The sequence below is a fragment of the Mesocricetus auratus genome, unplaced genomic scaffold (assembly GCF_017639785.1).
Source record: "Mesocricetus auratus isolate SY011 unplaced genomic scaffold, BCM_Maur_2.0 Super-Scaffold_100011, whole genome shotgun sequence".
Taxonomy (NCBI): domain Eukaryota; kingdom Metazoa; phylum Chordata; class Mammalia; order Rodentia; family Cricetidae; genus Mesocricetus; species Mesocricetus auratus.
The window spans coordinates 32,431,011-32,446,274 of record NW_024429195.1 but is presented as its reverse complement, the minus strand read 5'-3'; the positions used below and the strand labels follow the sequence as shown (position 1 = coordinate 32,446,274).

General features: G+C 37.9%; 1 protein-coding gene across 9 annotated transcripts in view; it reads left to right on the top strand.

Moving 5' to 3' along the window:
- Positions 1-13,496, top strand: part of Mecom (MDS1 and EVI1 complex locus) — a 544,013-nt gene extending 530,517 nt beyond the window's left edge. For 8 of the 9 annotated variants that reach the window (XM_040754548.1, XM_040754549.1, XM_040754547.1 and 5 more), the window contains 5 exons: positions 1,564-1,733; positions 4,017-4,161; positions 7,353-7,589; positions 8,386-8,572; positions 11,951-13,496. In XM_040754548.1, the coding sequence (XP_040610482.1) occupies positions 1,564-1,733; positions 4,017-4,161; positions 7,353-7,589; positions 8,386-8,572; positions 11,951-12,085 (874 nt within the window). In that variant the 3' untranslated portion in view covers positions 12,086-13,496. The remainder of the gene's footprint in view (positions 1-1,563; positions 1,734-4,016; positions 4,162-7,352; positions 7,590-8,385; positions 8,573-11,950) is intronic. The other variant, XM_040754551.1, reaches the window with a different exon arrangement.
- The last annotated feature ends 1,768 nt before the right edge of the window (positions 13,497-15,264 follow it).

Sequence of the window (15,264 nt, the reverse complement as noted above, 5' to 3'; positions counted from 1 at the left end):
TGGGGGCATGTGAAACTCTTACTCTTTCTCCATTGTGATTCATATAGACTGTGTCATGAGCAGAACATTTCAGATCTTTATTAGCATTTGCATTTCCTTTGCCAGGCTCTGAGTTTGCTTTACTTAGTACAACATGTTTGTGCTAAACGCACAAGATTTCTCACTGCACTGTGCCTTTGAGATAAAAGTATGGCAAGAAGAGCCCATTATTCCATAAACATTTTTCCTATGGTGACAACAAAATGGAATAACCCCTGTAATAGTGGACTTCACTCCTTTGTAATTACTATCATAACCCAGAAATGTCAAAGAACATCATGATGCAGAAGTTGGGCCTCCCACTCAAGGACTCTTGAGTTGACTCATTGATACCACGCCAAAGGAACTAGTTTAACAGATTTTAATTCCCACCGACCTGACTAGATTTTTGACATCACAAGGGAAGTAGGAAGAGCTGAATACTTGGAATTGGATGAATGGGGGTGACTTCTAATATAGAGCATTAGAACTAAAATCTGTACTGAGATGTGGGGCAGGAGAAGGACCCACTACACTTGGAAGTACAACTAAAGGATTTTCTGGCTTTGGAGTTGACCAGTTGTACCTAGAAGAAATCCAGAAAATTCAGGTTGTTTTCTTTTAACATAGCATGTGCGTGTGTGTGTGTGTGTGTGCACGTGCAATCACGCACACACACACACACACACACAACCTCACAAATATATGATAGAGTCTCCCTTCAAGTGACGTGAAATCACCCATCAGTTACAAAACCACTTCCATTCTCACAGAAAAGATTTGGGCTAGCCTGGTCTCCAAATTTCACATTTTCATTTTATGGACAAAGGAAAATTTTTAAATAAATTAGGGTTTTAATCATATCAAATACAGAAACACTTAACTAATCCACAGTGAGCCATTTCCAAGGAAACTGACCTTCTTCAAAGTTGCAGCCAACTTTTTAATAGATATCAGAATGGAAAATTGGGGGAAGTTGAGAGCAGGTGGTTAGTGAAGACCTTTGCTTTCTTTCTGGGGGACTTAATAGTGCCAGCACTTGCTCTTGTAATAGTTTAAATATTAAGGGAGGCTCTGGGATTCCTAATTGCTACAGGTTAAGAAAAACACTGTCTTCAGCACCAAACACATTTTTTACATTTCCTGTTTTAAAATTTGGAGGATTGTGTACCACTAAGGAATAAATGATTGAATTTTCTTTATAGTTACTAACAGGAGAGGTAAATGTGCTAAGAAATTGCTTAGACTTTTAATATTCACTTGTAAGTATTTAGTGGTTCTGTGTTAAGCAGAATGTAAGGCAATGCTTTCACTTTGTGATATACTTAATTTAGTGAGATTTATTTAAAACTTTGGAATTCAGTATTCTAATAAATTAGAGAGCGGTGGAACTACCCCCAAAACAAAACAAGACTACTGGAATTGCAGTATTCCTACATGAATAGCATTTTCCTACGTGAAGTGTTATTTTAACTTTCAGGTCTACAAGTCTTAGGAAACATCTTCTAATGTGTTTGCGATACTGTGTCTGTATTTACTTTCCAGATGCAAATACTGTGATAGATCATTCAGCATTTCCTCCAACCTGCAGCGACATGTCCGCAACATCCACAACAAGGAGAAACCGTTTAAGTGTCACTTATGTGATAGATGTTTTGGTCAACAAACCAATCTTGACAGACACCTAAAGAAACATGAGAATGGAAACATGTCTGGTGGGTCCTCAGTGGTGTTATGGGAGAAAGAATGGCTTATGCTTTATATTGCAGAATATAATTGCGCTCTTTCGTCTTCCATCCCATTTCAACACTTAAATCTGATAGTACTCTGGAAGTTCATACCACAATTCCCGTGAGTTTTAGAACCATGTGAATGAAGCAATCACTAATGAATGAGAATGTGAGACTCTGTGGTCTTGTTTAGGTTAGATTTCCATCCAGCTGGATTTATCTCAACAGGCAATCTCAAGCAAAGACAGCCATGACCTAGACTCTGCACAGATATGAGTCAGAATTTCCTAAATTGCAAAGAATTTTCTTTCCATCTATAGTATGTATTCTAAGTGTGGCAAAATCCCTGAATATTAACCTAGAAATTGTGGTCTGTGGGATAACTTTATATAGAGTCAGGATTGGCAGTGAACACGGTCAGAGCAGCATACAAAGGATGTACAGATCTTCTCGTTTCGTCTCTAACTGTTATATAAAATCAAGTAACTGACAGGCTCACCCCAGTCCCTAGCCTTCCTTGATGGCAAACCCAACAACATGTACTTAACAGAAGGGATTCTACATCTTTTCTTTGCTTTTGAAAGTTCAACAGTCAGCCAGGAGCTGGCATTTGTCTGCTGGGGTTTATGTACAGAGATCACCTGTACGACTAGGAGGATTGTGGGCAAGTACTGAGTTCAAGAAAGGGGGCTTCATAGAAAGTAAAAGAATCAGATTTGAAGAGCCAAATCACTTTTTCTTGAGTAAATTACTTTGTTGATTCATTTTGGCAGTAAGCAGCATTGTGTGTGATCTTGAATGGTGACATGTACACTATTCATCTTCCTCAAGCCCAAAAATCCAATCCTGGTTTTTAAGTGTTGGATTTTAGGCCTAGAAGTCTAGTCCAATGATGAAACCATGGAAAAATATTCTATGTGCCAAATATCCTATATTATGCAATCAATATTCTTTCAGAAAAAATAGAAAGTTAGAAAATGCAACTAGTTGGTGCCCAAGAATATGGTTCAGTGGTAGAGCAGTTACTTGGCATATGCTGGGTTTTGAGTTTGATCCCCAATATTGAAAAAACAACTTGTCAAAGTTGAGTGCTTAGTTTTTAACCAGATAATTTCTTTAAGATGAGAGAAAGTACTAACTCTAGGTTTTTGTTATATGGGTGGTTAATAAACTATTAAATTGTACATATATTGCGGGAATACATAAGCAGTATAAAACCTGTGCTTGTATAAGATGTGGCAATATATTAAGTACTTACAATGGTGTAAACCAATATAGCAATTCTGTGACACAGTTATCATGACTATAATTTTGCGAGGAAGCTGAGGACCATCTTATAAAAGGCAGATTCATCATTAGCTTCTTCATGCATACCAGCTTCTGGGTTGTTTCTGAGTATGCTCACAACCCCCTGTAACAAATCAAGGTTTAAAATGCTAAGCATGGTTTCAGCCTTCACTTTGTCACATACCTTTTTTTTTGTGTTTCTTTTTTTTATCATTTTTTATTTTAATTTTAAATAGCTTGTTTTACATGTCAATCCCAGTTCCCTCTCCCTCCCATCCTCCCGCACTCCCCTTCCCCCCCTCCCTCCCACCCTATTGCCAAATCCTTCCACATAGGGGATATCTAGAGTCTGTCATTTTACTCTTGGTAGGGTCCAGGCACTCCCCTAAGAGTCCAGGCTGAGAGAGCATCTCTCTTTGTGCTATAGGCACATGAAGACAGTTTGTATACCAGGGATAGACACTGATCCACAGCTCAGGGCCCCATAGGTTGCCCAGGCCTTCTCACTGACACTCACATTTGGGGGGTCCAGATCAGTCCCATGCTGGCCTCCCCACTGTCGGTCTGGGGTCCAAGAGCACTCCCCTGTTCAGATCACATACCTTAATACAGCAACAATAGATGTATGCTGATTACAACCAGGACTGAGTACAGTGTGTTATGGCAGAGTCTACATATAAGATTTCTGTAATTTCTTACCCTATCTTTTCATATGAATAAAAATACTCCCATGTTCCATAAAGATAAGTACAAGCAGGTTGAGAGAAATGACAACCTCAATAGGCTGTGATTCCAGGTCTTGGTATCCAGAATGTTCTCAAGAGACTCATGAGCTTGCACTACAAGTTGGAGTTGCTTGTACTCCCATTGAAAAGGGCAAGTTTTGAGACATAGCACTCCTCTGGTTCATAAGGAGTGAAGTTATAAGTAGATTGTCAGATGAACAACGATCTTCTCACAAAGGCTTTCTCTTCCACCCAGGTACAGCAACGTCATCGCCTCATTCAGAATTAGAAAGCACAGGTGCAATCCTGGATGACAAAGAAGATGCTTACTTCACAGAGATCCGGAATTTCATTGGAAATAGCAACCATGGTAGTCAATCACCTCGGAACATGGATGAGAGGTACAGCAGATCTTGCACACGCTTTTGCACTCATGTGTTGGAACTATTGCTGATACTGGTGGTTGGTGTTTTTTTGAATGCATACCAAATAGTTACGTAATGTGTTACATGTGCTAGTTAACAAGTTACTATTTTTCTTCCTCATGTGTGTATGGTGTTAAAGTGTGTATGTTTACACGTGTATTGGTACCTATGCACTTGTGTGTACAAGCTGTGGAAGCCTGAGGTTGAAGTCAAACACCTTCCTCCAAATCATTCTTCTACCTTATTCTTTGAGGCAAGGTCTCTCAGTCATATTGATATTCAGGGATATTGCTAGTTTTGATAGCCAGCTTGCTGCCAGCATCCTTTGTCTTTCTTCTGAGGATAGATTATTGGTGAACCACCATGCACACCTAGCACTTATGTGGTTTTGGAGACCCTGTGTTCTTGCTTGGGCAGCAAGGGCTTTAAGTGCTGAGCTGTCTCTTCAGTTCCATATTAGTTAATTTAATTTTCACAATGGCCTCATGAAAGTGACTGCAACTTTATCAGCAAAAGAATGGGGACATCAAAGGTTAATAACTTGCCAGAAGCCATGTAAATAGTTGATGAGATGTAACCTGGCCTATTTGTTTTGCAGCCCATTTTACTACCAGGCAGTTCTGCTTACCTTGGCAGCTAAATCAAAATTTCCAAAGGCAGCAGGAAATTCACCATAAGGATTCATGATTGGCTATTACTGTATTTAATATGCTATTAACAGATAACTCATGACACAATGTGTGTCTCCATCTTGTCTTTCTATCTCTCTTCATATATCAATATCACTTTGTATATGAAGAAGCAGTGATTAGTTCAATATGTCTGCACAAAACCTATGTGAGAACTTTTCAATTAAGAGCCAATTGTTCCTCTTATACACTCAAACATTCAGGGATGTTGGCTTTAGTGGACATAGTTCTCTCTCTCTGTCCCTCTCTCTGTCTCTGTCTCTCTTTCTCTCTCTCTCTCTCTGAACCAAATTGATGAAGTTTCCATGACTTTATTTTGTCACTGTCCTTAGATTCTTATGCACATAAAAGCCAAGACTAATCATCAAGATCATCAAGGGGGCACACTTCAGATAATAAATGTTCTAACTTCAAAATAACAGCAAAATAAATAACTGTTCTTGCTCTTTATTTTGTGTAGCCATAGCTAGAGCAAGGAGAAAGAACAAGCCTGTTAGGCATCTAAGATGTTGTAAGAACTACAGTATCTCCTTGTTGGATATATCATTCCTTCCATTTGCCTGTGTGTGTGCTTGTATGTACATATGTGAGAAAGACAAGCCCATTGGTTGGCAGTACAAAATGGATCTAGTAACAGGCATTATATACAAGTTCAAGTCTGATTATGTAGTACAAATACAAAATGCTAAAATCACCATTTGGTTCTGAAACGTGTATTCAGGTTTGATAGCTCTGAAGTGGAGATTTTGAGGCTGCATAACTGCAACATCTGGCTTCAACATGTCTAAACACAGAAGTAGAAGTTGAGTCATTTGACTTTCCCTCTCTCTCTACCTACCAGGCTACTTTTGATGAATAATTTATCCCTATAAATTGCCACATTTAAAAGCATAATTAACAAATAGATTTTCTAATCATGTTGGCTTTTGTTGCTTTTGGTTTTCATCCATGGATTCTTTTGTTCTTTTACTTTCATTTTTCCCACTTTTTAAAAATAATAACATTTTTGTCCATTCATGCTAGCAAGTTGGCAGTGTATCTGAAAACTAATAGTTTATGTCTGTTAAAAATATGTTTTCATCATTCTTTTTGGTAAAAGAGGTTGTATTAAGTGTTCAAAAATGATATTACTTTTCTGGTCAAATGATTTGTACTTTGCGCTTCTGTCATCTCCAAGGTTGGTTTATGTATGTATTGCTTTAATTCTCAGAAATCTAAACATTAAGTTCTGCATAGTTTTATGTGGGAATTGCTAAGTATGTTTTCTGATCTTCCTTGAACTGAAAAGTCATTTTATTTCATGTGAAAGTTATACTTGCCTACAGTTACTGAAGATTCTGTGATTTTCTAATACAATAACTAGCTAGAGGAGCACAATAAGCAAAGACGATTATGGCTGACTTAGGGATTAGGATGTGTGAATGCCTGCGATGTTTCATATCTTCACATACGTTCTGAGCCTGAACAACCTCTCTGACTATATATCTTTCAAAAAGAGCTCCCTCTTTTAAAATGTTTATAGCTGTTATATTTCAACGTCTTATGAGAAAAATTATATCCAAATTTCCCTTATATTGATGGTCATTTTGAAAGCCTCTCTCAGCTTAATACATGCCTTCAAATTCCATAAGCAGAATTTGTGTCGTAAGTTTTGTTTGAGTTGTCTATTGCAATTCTTTCAAATGTAAACAGAAATATTACAAAGGACATTTTAAGTTGAAAAATGATTCTTTTGCATTGTTAGCTCTGCCTGCTAAGCGAGTTTCAAAAGATGTCAGTTCACTTAAATTCCTTCTTGATTTACCATCGCTGTGTTTTCTTGGAAAACAAAGAACTCTTTTGCTGCTAGACACTTTAGGATCATTTAGAAAGAGTCAAGATAAGTGAGTTCTCAGTAACTTCCAAGCTTGAGTATTGTGTCCAAGTAGAGAATCTTATAACTGTCACCCAGGAACAGTAAATATCAATTGCTCCTTGGCAGCGTCATTCACATTGTCTCTGGTTTCTTACGTTTGGGGTGTGTGTGTGTGTGTGTGTGTGTGTGTGTGTGTGTGTGTGTGTGTAAGCTATTGTCAGCTTTGCTCAGTGATATATGTTTTCCAGAAATCAATTACTTTGAATGGTGGGTACTTAAATGGTAATTATGCACATTATGCAGAGAAAACATTCATGTGCTTTTATATAGCACACACCATATCATTTATCAGGAATGATAAGAAATCAGAGACTGGGGTTGCCTTTCCTGTTCTGCCAGAGGCTGCATTTGTAGCCTGAATAATCATCCAGTTATTTTTGTCTTTGTTTGTGCCTTTGTGAAATTATGTTATTTCCCCAAGGTTGCAACGAGGCACACACAATACAAATTTCTCTTGTAAGTGCTGAATATTTAAACTATTGTTTCAGGAGGATAAGAAAACCAACTGCACGTTTAAAAACCAAACCAATAATCGATCCTTTTACTTTTTGTGCTTTTGAAAGGATGAATGGCAGTCACTTCAAGGATGACAAGACTTTGGTAACTAGCCAGAGCTCTGATTTACTGGATGATGAAGAAGTAGAAGATGAAGTGTTGTTAGATGAGGAGGATGAAGACAATGACATTCATGGAAAATCCAGAAAGGAGCTTGGGACCACTAATTTAGATGAAGAAATCCCAGAGGATGACTATGAGGAAGGTGGCGCCCTGGAGATGAGTTGTAAGACATCCCCGGTGAGGTGAGTGCTGTACAACTCTGTAAGCCAATCAACAGAGACAGAGTGTGTGGTGGACTGTGGTGCAAATTCCTCCTGCTCTGCATGGCTACTGGAAGATTGTGTTAGATTATGGGGATTTGTGAGTAACAAATCATTGACGTTGAATTTGACCTGGAAAAGACACACACAGTGTATTAATTTGACATAGAGCAAACTAAGGTAGCAAGGAACACAAGCATGTAAACACATTAGTGTTTGTGGCACTCTGGTGGCCCCAAAGCAGGAAGGATGAATGAAGATTATCCAAGTAATTAATTTTTAGAATCTATTTATAAAGACCAATGGAAAATAGATATTTCATTATGACTGAAGCCATTCAGTAATCAACTATAATTGTAACTCAGATGTTTAATATAAATTTCACAGATGATAGATTTTTAATTTGAAAAATTAACCAATAGTTAAGCTGAAGGCATTATATTTTTGTGATGCTAGGGTATCCTGACTAAATATTTTTATAACTGACTTTAAAAGTTTTCAAATGTATGACTTCTGTCCCCACACATTGTTGACTTCATATGTCATTGACTTTACTTCAAATATATGCCTAAAATTAGTCAATAAAATATTAAAGGAAATATATCTTAAGATATGATATTTGCAAATATTTTTAAACTAGAAATTATTGCATGCCACTTTGCACAAAAATGCAGTGTGAAATTTGACAGATATTAAGATAAAAATGAAAATAAATTGATGAGACAAGAAACTGCAAAAGAAAACCCAATTTCTGTGCTTTCCCATTGGTTCATTTTAGGTATAAAGAGGAAGACTATAAATCTGGCCTTTCTGCTCTAGATCACATAAGGCACTTCACAGACAGCCTCAAAATGAGGGGAATGGAAGAGAATCAATATACTGACGCTGAGTTGTCTTCCTTTAGTTCTTCTTCTCTTGTGCCAGAGGAGCTTAAACAGCCGTTACACAGAAAGTCCAAGTCACAGGTACTGACCCTGCTGTAGGCCACATCAGGGGATATTGTGCACGCAAGCATTCATTTCTTTTATGAACAGACGCAGAGATTATCACTTTGTAGTACTCTAGAATCCAGGCAGATTTGGTTGCTTTATTTATGATGTTCCTGGTTTTTCTCTGTAGATGATCAATGCCAAAGTTAACTAATGCAGCCATTAACATGTAAAACTGCATTCTGCACCACCGAAACTTCCATGGCAAGCCTGACCATGCCCTGCAGTTCTTTGAGTTTCCCATTAGTTCTTTCCCTTTTGGTTAGAGAGCACATGGCTTATTTTCAAGTTCTCTTGTTACCTCAGGATTATTTTCTGATCATCTTGTTCTATAACTCCTGTTGACATACGTATGTTCTAAGATTATTTGTTTTTCTTTACTATATATAGAGAATTCTATTGCATGACTCATTAATTATCCATCAGATAATTAAGTCCAGGGCTTAGGGATAAAGTGAAGGCCAGAAATAAAACGAGCTACCAAAGATCTTCACCAACTTAGTGACAGACTTGGAACTGAAGCCTGTGTTTATTGAGTAAATGAATTGCCGCCTGATTCATAACCCATCAGCACATGGCAACAGAAATTTATTCCAAAAATATTCACAAGCACCAATTAAAGGAGCTTTAGTCTTTTGTTAAAAGATAAAGGAATCCAGTAATTTTTATGACATATACATTCAACTGAATGTTCATTCAGACCATTTTTAAAAAGACAACTTACAGTTTTTCACATTGGTTGAATGTTTGGTTTACTTAGAACATTTTGGAGGTGACATTATGTATCAAAACAATGGGGCCATATTAGCTTATCCATTTTGATATTCTTTCCTATTCATTGAGATGCACCGGACTGGTCTTAATAGAGATAAAGTAAAATCTCAGCTAAGATGTGGTGTATGCTGATCAGGGACATTATGTCAGTAGGATAATGTAAATTGTTTGCAGTCCTTTAATTCAATAAAAAATCTATGCTATTATGTATGGAACTAGAAAAAAAATAATGTTCTTTCTGAATTGTATATGGACAGCCTCTACACAGTGGGCTTCTACAACCTATGACATGTTGGCAGAAGCATGAAAGTTATGGACAGACACCATTGTAAGAGAAGGGCAGAGGGAGCTATCTCATTCTTTTCTCTGACTCAATGGGGATAAACATGACCTCTCAGTTTCTAATGTTAAAGTTAAGCCTCCAGAGCCACTTGAGCCATCCATGAGAAGTAGTTGCTTCAAGCATATGTATCCCTTGTTTCCCAGCTATCAGAGATTCCAGGAGGATCCACACTTCCTTTCTTTTGGTTATCCCACTCCAGCACTGTGTAACACACAATCCCTACACATTTCAGAAACTGTCAGCTATTAAGGAAAGCTAAAGGGTCTGAGAATGTAGAGATAACAGCTGTAGAGTGCATCTCAGGATCAGTGTCCTGCCTAGACACAGTAACAGCTAGCAGCACAATAAATACAAGAATTGTGTATCCTAGCTCATGGCTTTTACTTCAGTATACATATATGTGTGCATATATGGGTATTCTATCAAATATTTGTGCAAACTAACTTTATAATGAGGCTCTTTATTCATTCACTTGTTATGAATTCATTCATTCTGTGGCTCAGCAGCTGTTTCCTTGGTGCAGAGGAACTGGGCAGTGACCCCTGCATTTCAGTTGCCATTTGATTTCTGCAGAGCAAATGCTTCATGTCAATTTCCTATAGTGACTGAATACAAAATTATTGATCAGTAAAATAGTGACTTTATTTTGTGATGGGAATTTCCTTGAGGGAAATAATATTCTACAAAAACTATTTTCCTAGTAGGAATATACTGAGCTCAGCACTGTTTACAACCATTGGAGACAAGTGCTATTATGTTTTATGGTTGTACCAACTTTGTATGTGGAAATTTAAACTAAAGTGGTAGAGTGACCTCCCCAAGGTCACTACAAAAGAACTGGACTCTATATTATTTGTTCTTAATTCTTTAGTACTTACATTAGTGCCTAACATGGAATTCATGCTTAAGGAATTTTAGTCTAATAAATACTGGGATTTTTTATACAAACCCAGAAGGCAAATCTCATAAATAAAAATAAAATGTGACTCAGTCACTAAAATACTTGCTATAGAAGTATAAGGACATGAGTTTGAACTCCAGAACTCATATAAAGAAAGCCAAATATGGTGGCTGGCAAAAGGGTCCCTAGTACTTACTAGCCAGACAGACAGCCTAGTGGGAAGTTCCAGACCTGGGAGAGACCATGTTTCAAAATACAAGGTGTACTGATGAGCTGCCCTTTGGTTTCTATATGAACGCATGCACACACATGCATATAGCTCCCATGGTCAAGCATGTGCATATGCACACACAGTTCTCTCTGTCTCTGTCTCTCTCTCCTGTCTGTCTGTATCTGTCTCTCTCTCTCTTTCTCTCTCTCCCTCTCTTTCCCCCCTCTAACACACACACACACACACACACACACACACACAAGTACAAAAGCCAAATGTGTTCATTGAAAGCAATGACCCAGCAAATCAAAATCAGCCTGTAATCTAACCAAATGCCATGGTGAGAGAAAAACCACAGGCTGGCCACATGTCTCAGCATGACTCCCCGAGATGAAATCCTGCTGAACAACAGAGGCATTTGTCTTTGTTTACAGACACTGGAATGTCTTTGGCAGGACTTTAATGAGTCCACTTCAACAGCATTTTGACAAGCAAGTTTAGCAATGGATGAGACCCACAATAGCAAATCAACAGTGAAAAGTTCACTCACAAGTCAAGACCAAACACTTCATTTGAATATTTTCCTTGGCAGTGGGTGAGGGAGTCTCTGAACAGTTATTTAGAAGTTGGCATGGTCATAGGGAAGAAGTAGCTGTTCCTTATGGAGAACCTCCTTGCACCTTCCACTTAGTGGATTCATGAGGGACAGTTGCTTAGATATTGTTGGGTCTCATACTTTTTTTTCTTGGTGGAATTTACTTGAGCTCTGTCATTCTCAAGGGTATTTCAAACATGAGGGGGGAACTTTGAGGAAGGACTCTAGATAAAAGTTGGGCAGAATAAGTGCTGGTTTTGTACAGTTGAACGACCTTGGGGTGGTCATTCACATTCATGTCTCTGGGTTACAAGGTGCAAGAGTCAGATTGTCTCCTCCTGAGTATGGCTAAGGAGAGCTTTTACATCATTTTGATAAAAAGAATACAGTCTCTCTATCTAATATAGTCATGAAGGATGCTTTTGTGCGGGATCTCACGTCTTCCTAATATTCACAGACTATACTCTTCACATTACATTTGCTGTTTTTCTTCAAATGCCATTTACTGAATCTCTCTCTTTTCACTCTAGGCATATGCTATGATGTTGTCACTGTCCGACAAGGATCCCCTTCATCCCACCTCCCACAGTTCCTCCAACGTGTGGCACAGCATGGCAAGGGCTGCAGCAGAATCCAGTGCCATCCAGTCCATAAGCCATGTATGACATTGTCGAGGTTGAGCAGAGTGGGACCAAGTCCAACAGTAGCATGACTCTTTCATGTAGAACTATTTCCAAGACTGCTGAGCAGAATGCCTTATCAACCTAAAGGGTCACTCATTTAAAGTCTGGTGACCTTAAACTGAATGATTAAAGAAGAGAAAAATGGAAGCTATTTATTCTCACTATTTTGTTTTGCACAGCAAGGCAGCTGCTGACCTCTGGAGGACCAATTAATCTGAAATGATTGAAGATGAATGAAAACCTCACTGGGGAAGGCACCTTCCGTTCTCCTGTCCTAGGGCATGGGTGGATGAGAGGGGCAGTAGAGATGGCAGCATTGATGATACAAATGAACACTCCATAGAAATCAAATTCTGCTTTTTTTTTTAACAAGATCACCTAATGTGACTGGGAACAGTTGCTTTTAATTGCCAGATTTAATTTTTCCTTTTTAAAGTTTTATGTAATTTAACCCTTTGAAGATGGAAGTAGTCAGAAGAAATGCACAATGATTATAGGAAGTAATAACAGGAGTTTTTGTCACCCCCTTACCTTTTGCCTTCTTAAGTACATTGTTTAAAACTAGGGAAAAAGGGTATGTGTATATTGTAAACTATGGATGCTCATGCTCAGAGAGGTTGTCAGTGATGTAACCTGTTCATCACCAGTACCGCTGTACCACTAATACAATGTTTGCCAAATCCTTGTAATAACATCTTAATTTTAGACAATCATGTCACTGTTTTTAATGTTTGAATTTTTTGTGTGTTGCGTGTATCATGTATTTATTTGTTGGCAAACTATTGTTTGTTGATTATAAAGAGCACTGTTCCTGTCAGCCACTATTTTATGATGTCTGAGGCACACCCCTTTCTGAGTTTCAAGGACCAAGGGGACACGACCTGTGTATGGGAGTGCCCAATAGTGTTTGGCTTTTCTTAACATTCCTTCCTTTTGTTGTTGTTGTTTTGTTTTCTTTTTTAATGAACTAAATACAAATAGATGCAACTTAGTTTTTGTAATACTGAAATCAATTCAATTGTATAAATGATTATAATTTCTTTCACGAAAGCATGATTCTTCTGATTAAGAACTGTACCCCATATCTTATGCTGGTCGTCTGCAAGCTTGTGCGATGATGTTATGTTCATGTTAATCCTATTTGTAAAATGAAGTGTTCCTGACCTTATGTTAAAAAGAGAAAAGTAAATAACAGACATTATTCAGTTATTTTGTCCTTTATTGATAAATCAGATTTTTTTCTTTTTGTTTGTAATCTCATTTGAAAATAATTGGCAATTTGAGGTACTTTCTTCCAATGCTTTGTACAATATAAACTGTTATGCCTTTTGGTGCGTTACTGTGGGAGGAGCAACTAAAAAAAATAAAGACTTCTAAAAATGATGAAAAATAATGACTCCCCTGTGTGCTATTTTCTTTTCTCATGCAATTTTAGTTTCCTTCTGGCATCCAAATGATCTAAAGATAAGGTGTTTAAGACCCAGATGCCCTAACAGATTTGTGGAAAGCAAGCATGTTTGTATGGTTTTGAGATGACACGGTGATAGATCTTAGCCAGCAGTGACGTCTGCTGCTTGCACTGAACTTTCTTCATGGTGCAAAATTAAGACCTATAGTCCTCACTTCTCAGCCCTGGCAGCACTCCAGGTCTCTAGTACACATTGTAACCAGGGCAGAGAGCAGCCTCGAAAAGCGTTTGTCACAGGGAGCTTTCCTGGTATTTGTTTCTTTGTTCCTGCTGGTGTGTGTGTTCCTTGTGATCAAACCTAGGGACTTATTACTCACAGTAGACAACACTATAGCACTGAACTATATACTCCACCCTTGATTTTGCTTATAATAATATACTTGCTGTTAAATTTTGTAAGTATGGAAGCACTATTCATTTTTCTTCCTGTGTTCCCTTTAAGAGTGTGCTATTTTTATGTATCTGTGTAAGTACTCACTTGTGTGCATCATGTACATGCCTGGTGCCCCAGATGTCCAGGAAATGGCATCCCTGATCTGGAGTTATAAGTGGGTGTAAGCCTTCTGTTGTGGGTACTGGAAACCAAACCCAGGTCTCCTGCAAGAGCAGCAAGTGCTCTGAACCATTGAACAATCTCTCCAGTTCCTCTTTTGTTTCTTTCAAAAATTTCCCCAGCTTCAAAATATCATTATAAAAAGAAATTAATAAAATCAGTGTATATTGCAGCAAGTTCTGAAAGCTAACCATCTAGGTGTTTGATCTGATTGAGTTTCTCCAAATTTTTAACATGATTGAAAAATGTAGGCTTTCTGTATTAATTAACACAAATGAAGACATGTTATTCTCATGTATATTGTTCGTGGCCACATGAAACGAGATGATAGGTCCTACAGATCAGCCCTCTCCATGGATAGCAGTCAAGGATTTCATTTTTCTTCTTACGTATAATTCTCAATTGTTTTAAGTGGTTTATTCAAAATTTTTTCCAACCACAGTGTTTGATCGAACAGGTCTGAGGAGCTAGCATGACGTGTGCCATCTGTTTGAGGAGCTAGCATGATGTATGTACATCTGTCTGGTTCCTTCGCCTGTCTGCTCATTGTTAGCAGCAGTGTTAGCTACACGAAGCAGCATCAGATTCATCTCTAAATACTTGTATCGCAGGAATGAAATTATGAGATTTATTATGGATTTAATAATAGAAACTGAACAAAATTTTCAAAAAATAAACTTAAGGTAGAAACCTGTAACCAAGGAAACAGAACAAGAACATAGCATTTGGCTGTAAGAATAACACATATATAAGATGTGAATGTGGGGAAAATGATATTTTTAAAAAATATGCCAATGCATTCAATGCAAATTTATGTAATTAAAATACCTCCAATGCTGCTAGCTTCCTTGTAGACTATGCTCTTCATGTTTCAATTGGGTGTTAGAGTTTTTTTCTCTCTCAAACTCCAGAAAGGCAATCAAGATATACTCTCCTGCTTCTCTCTTACTCATTTGCTTTCCTCATCATGACATCAACTGCAGGCCCTGAGAAGCAGCAATAATGCCAGCAGACCTTAGAAACCTAGACCTCGGAAATCTAAGGCCTGTATTTGAGTTTTGGCTCCAGCACTTACTGGCACTGGTGTCTTGGGAAAGTCATAATTTCATCTGGGAAACCAGGAGCTGCTACTGGCTGTTC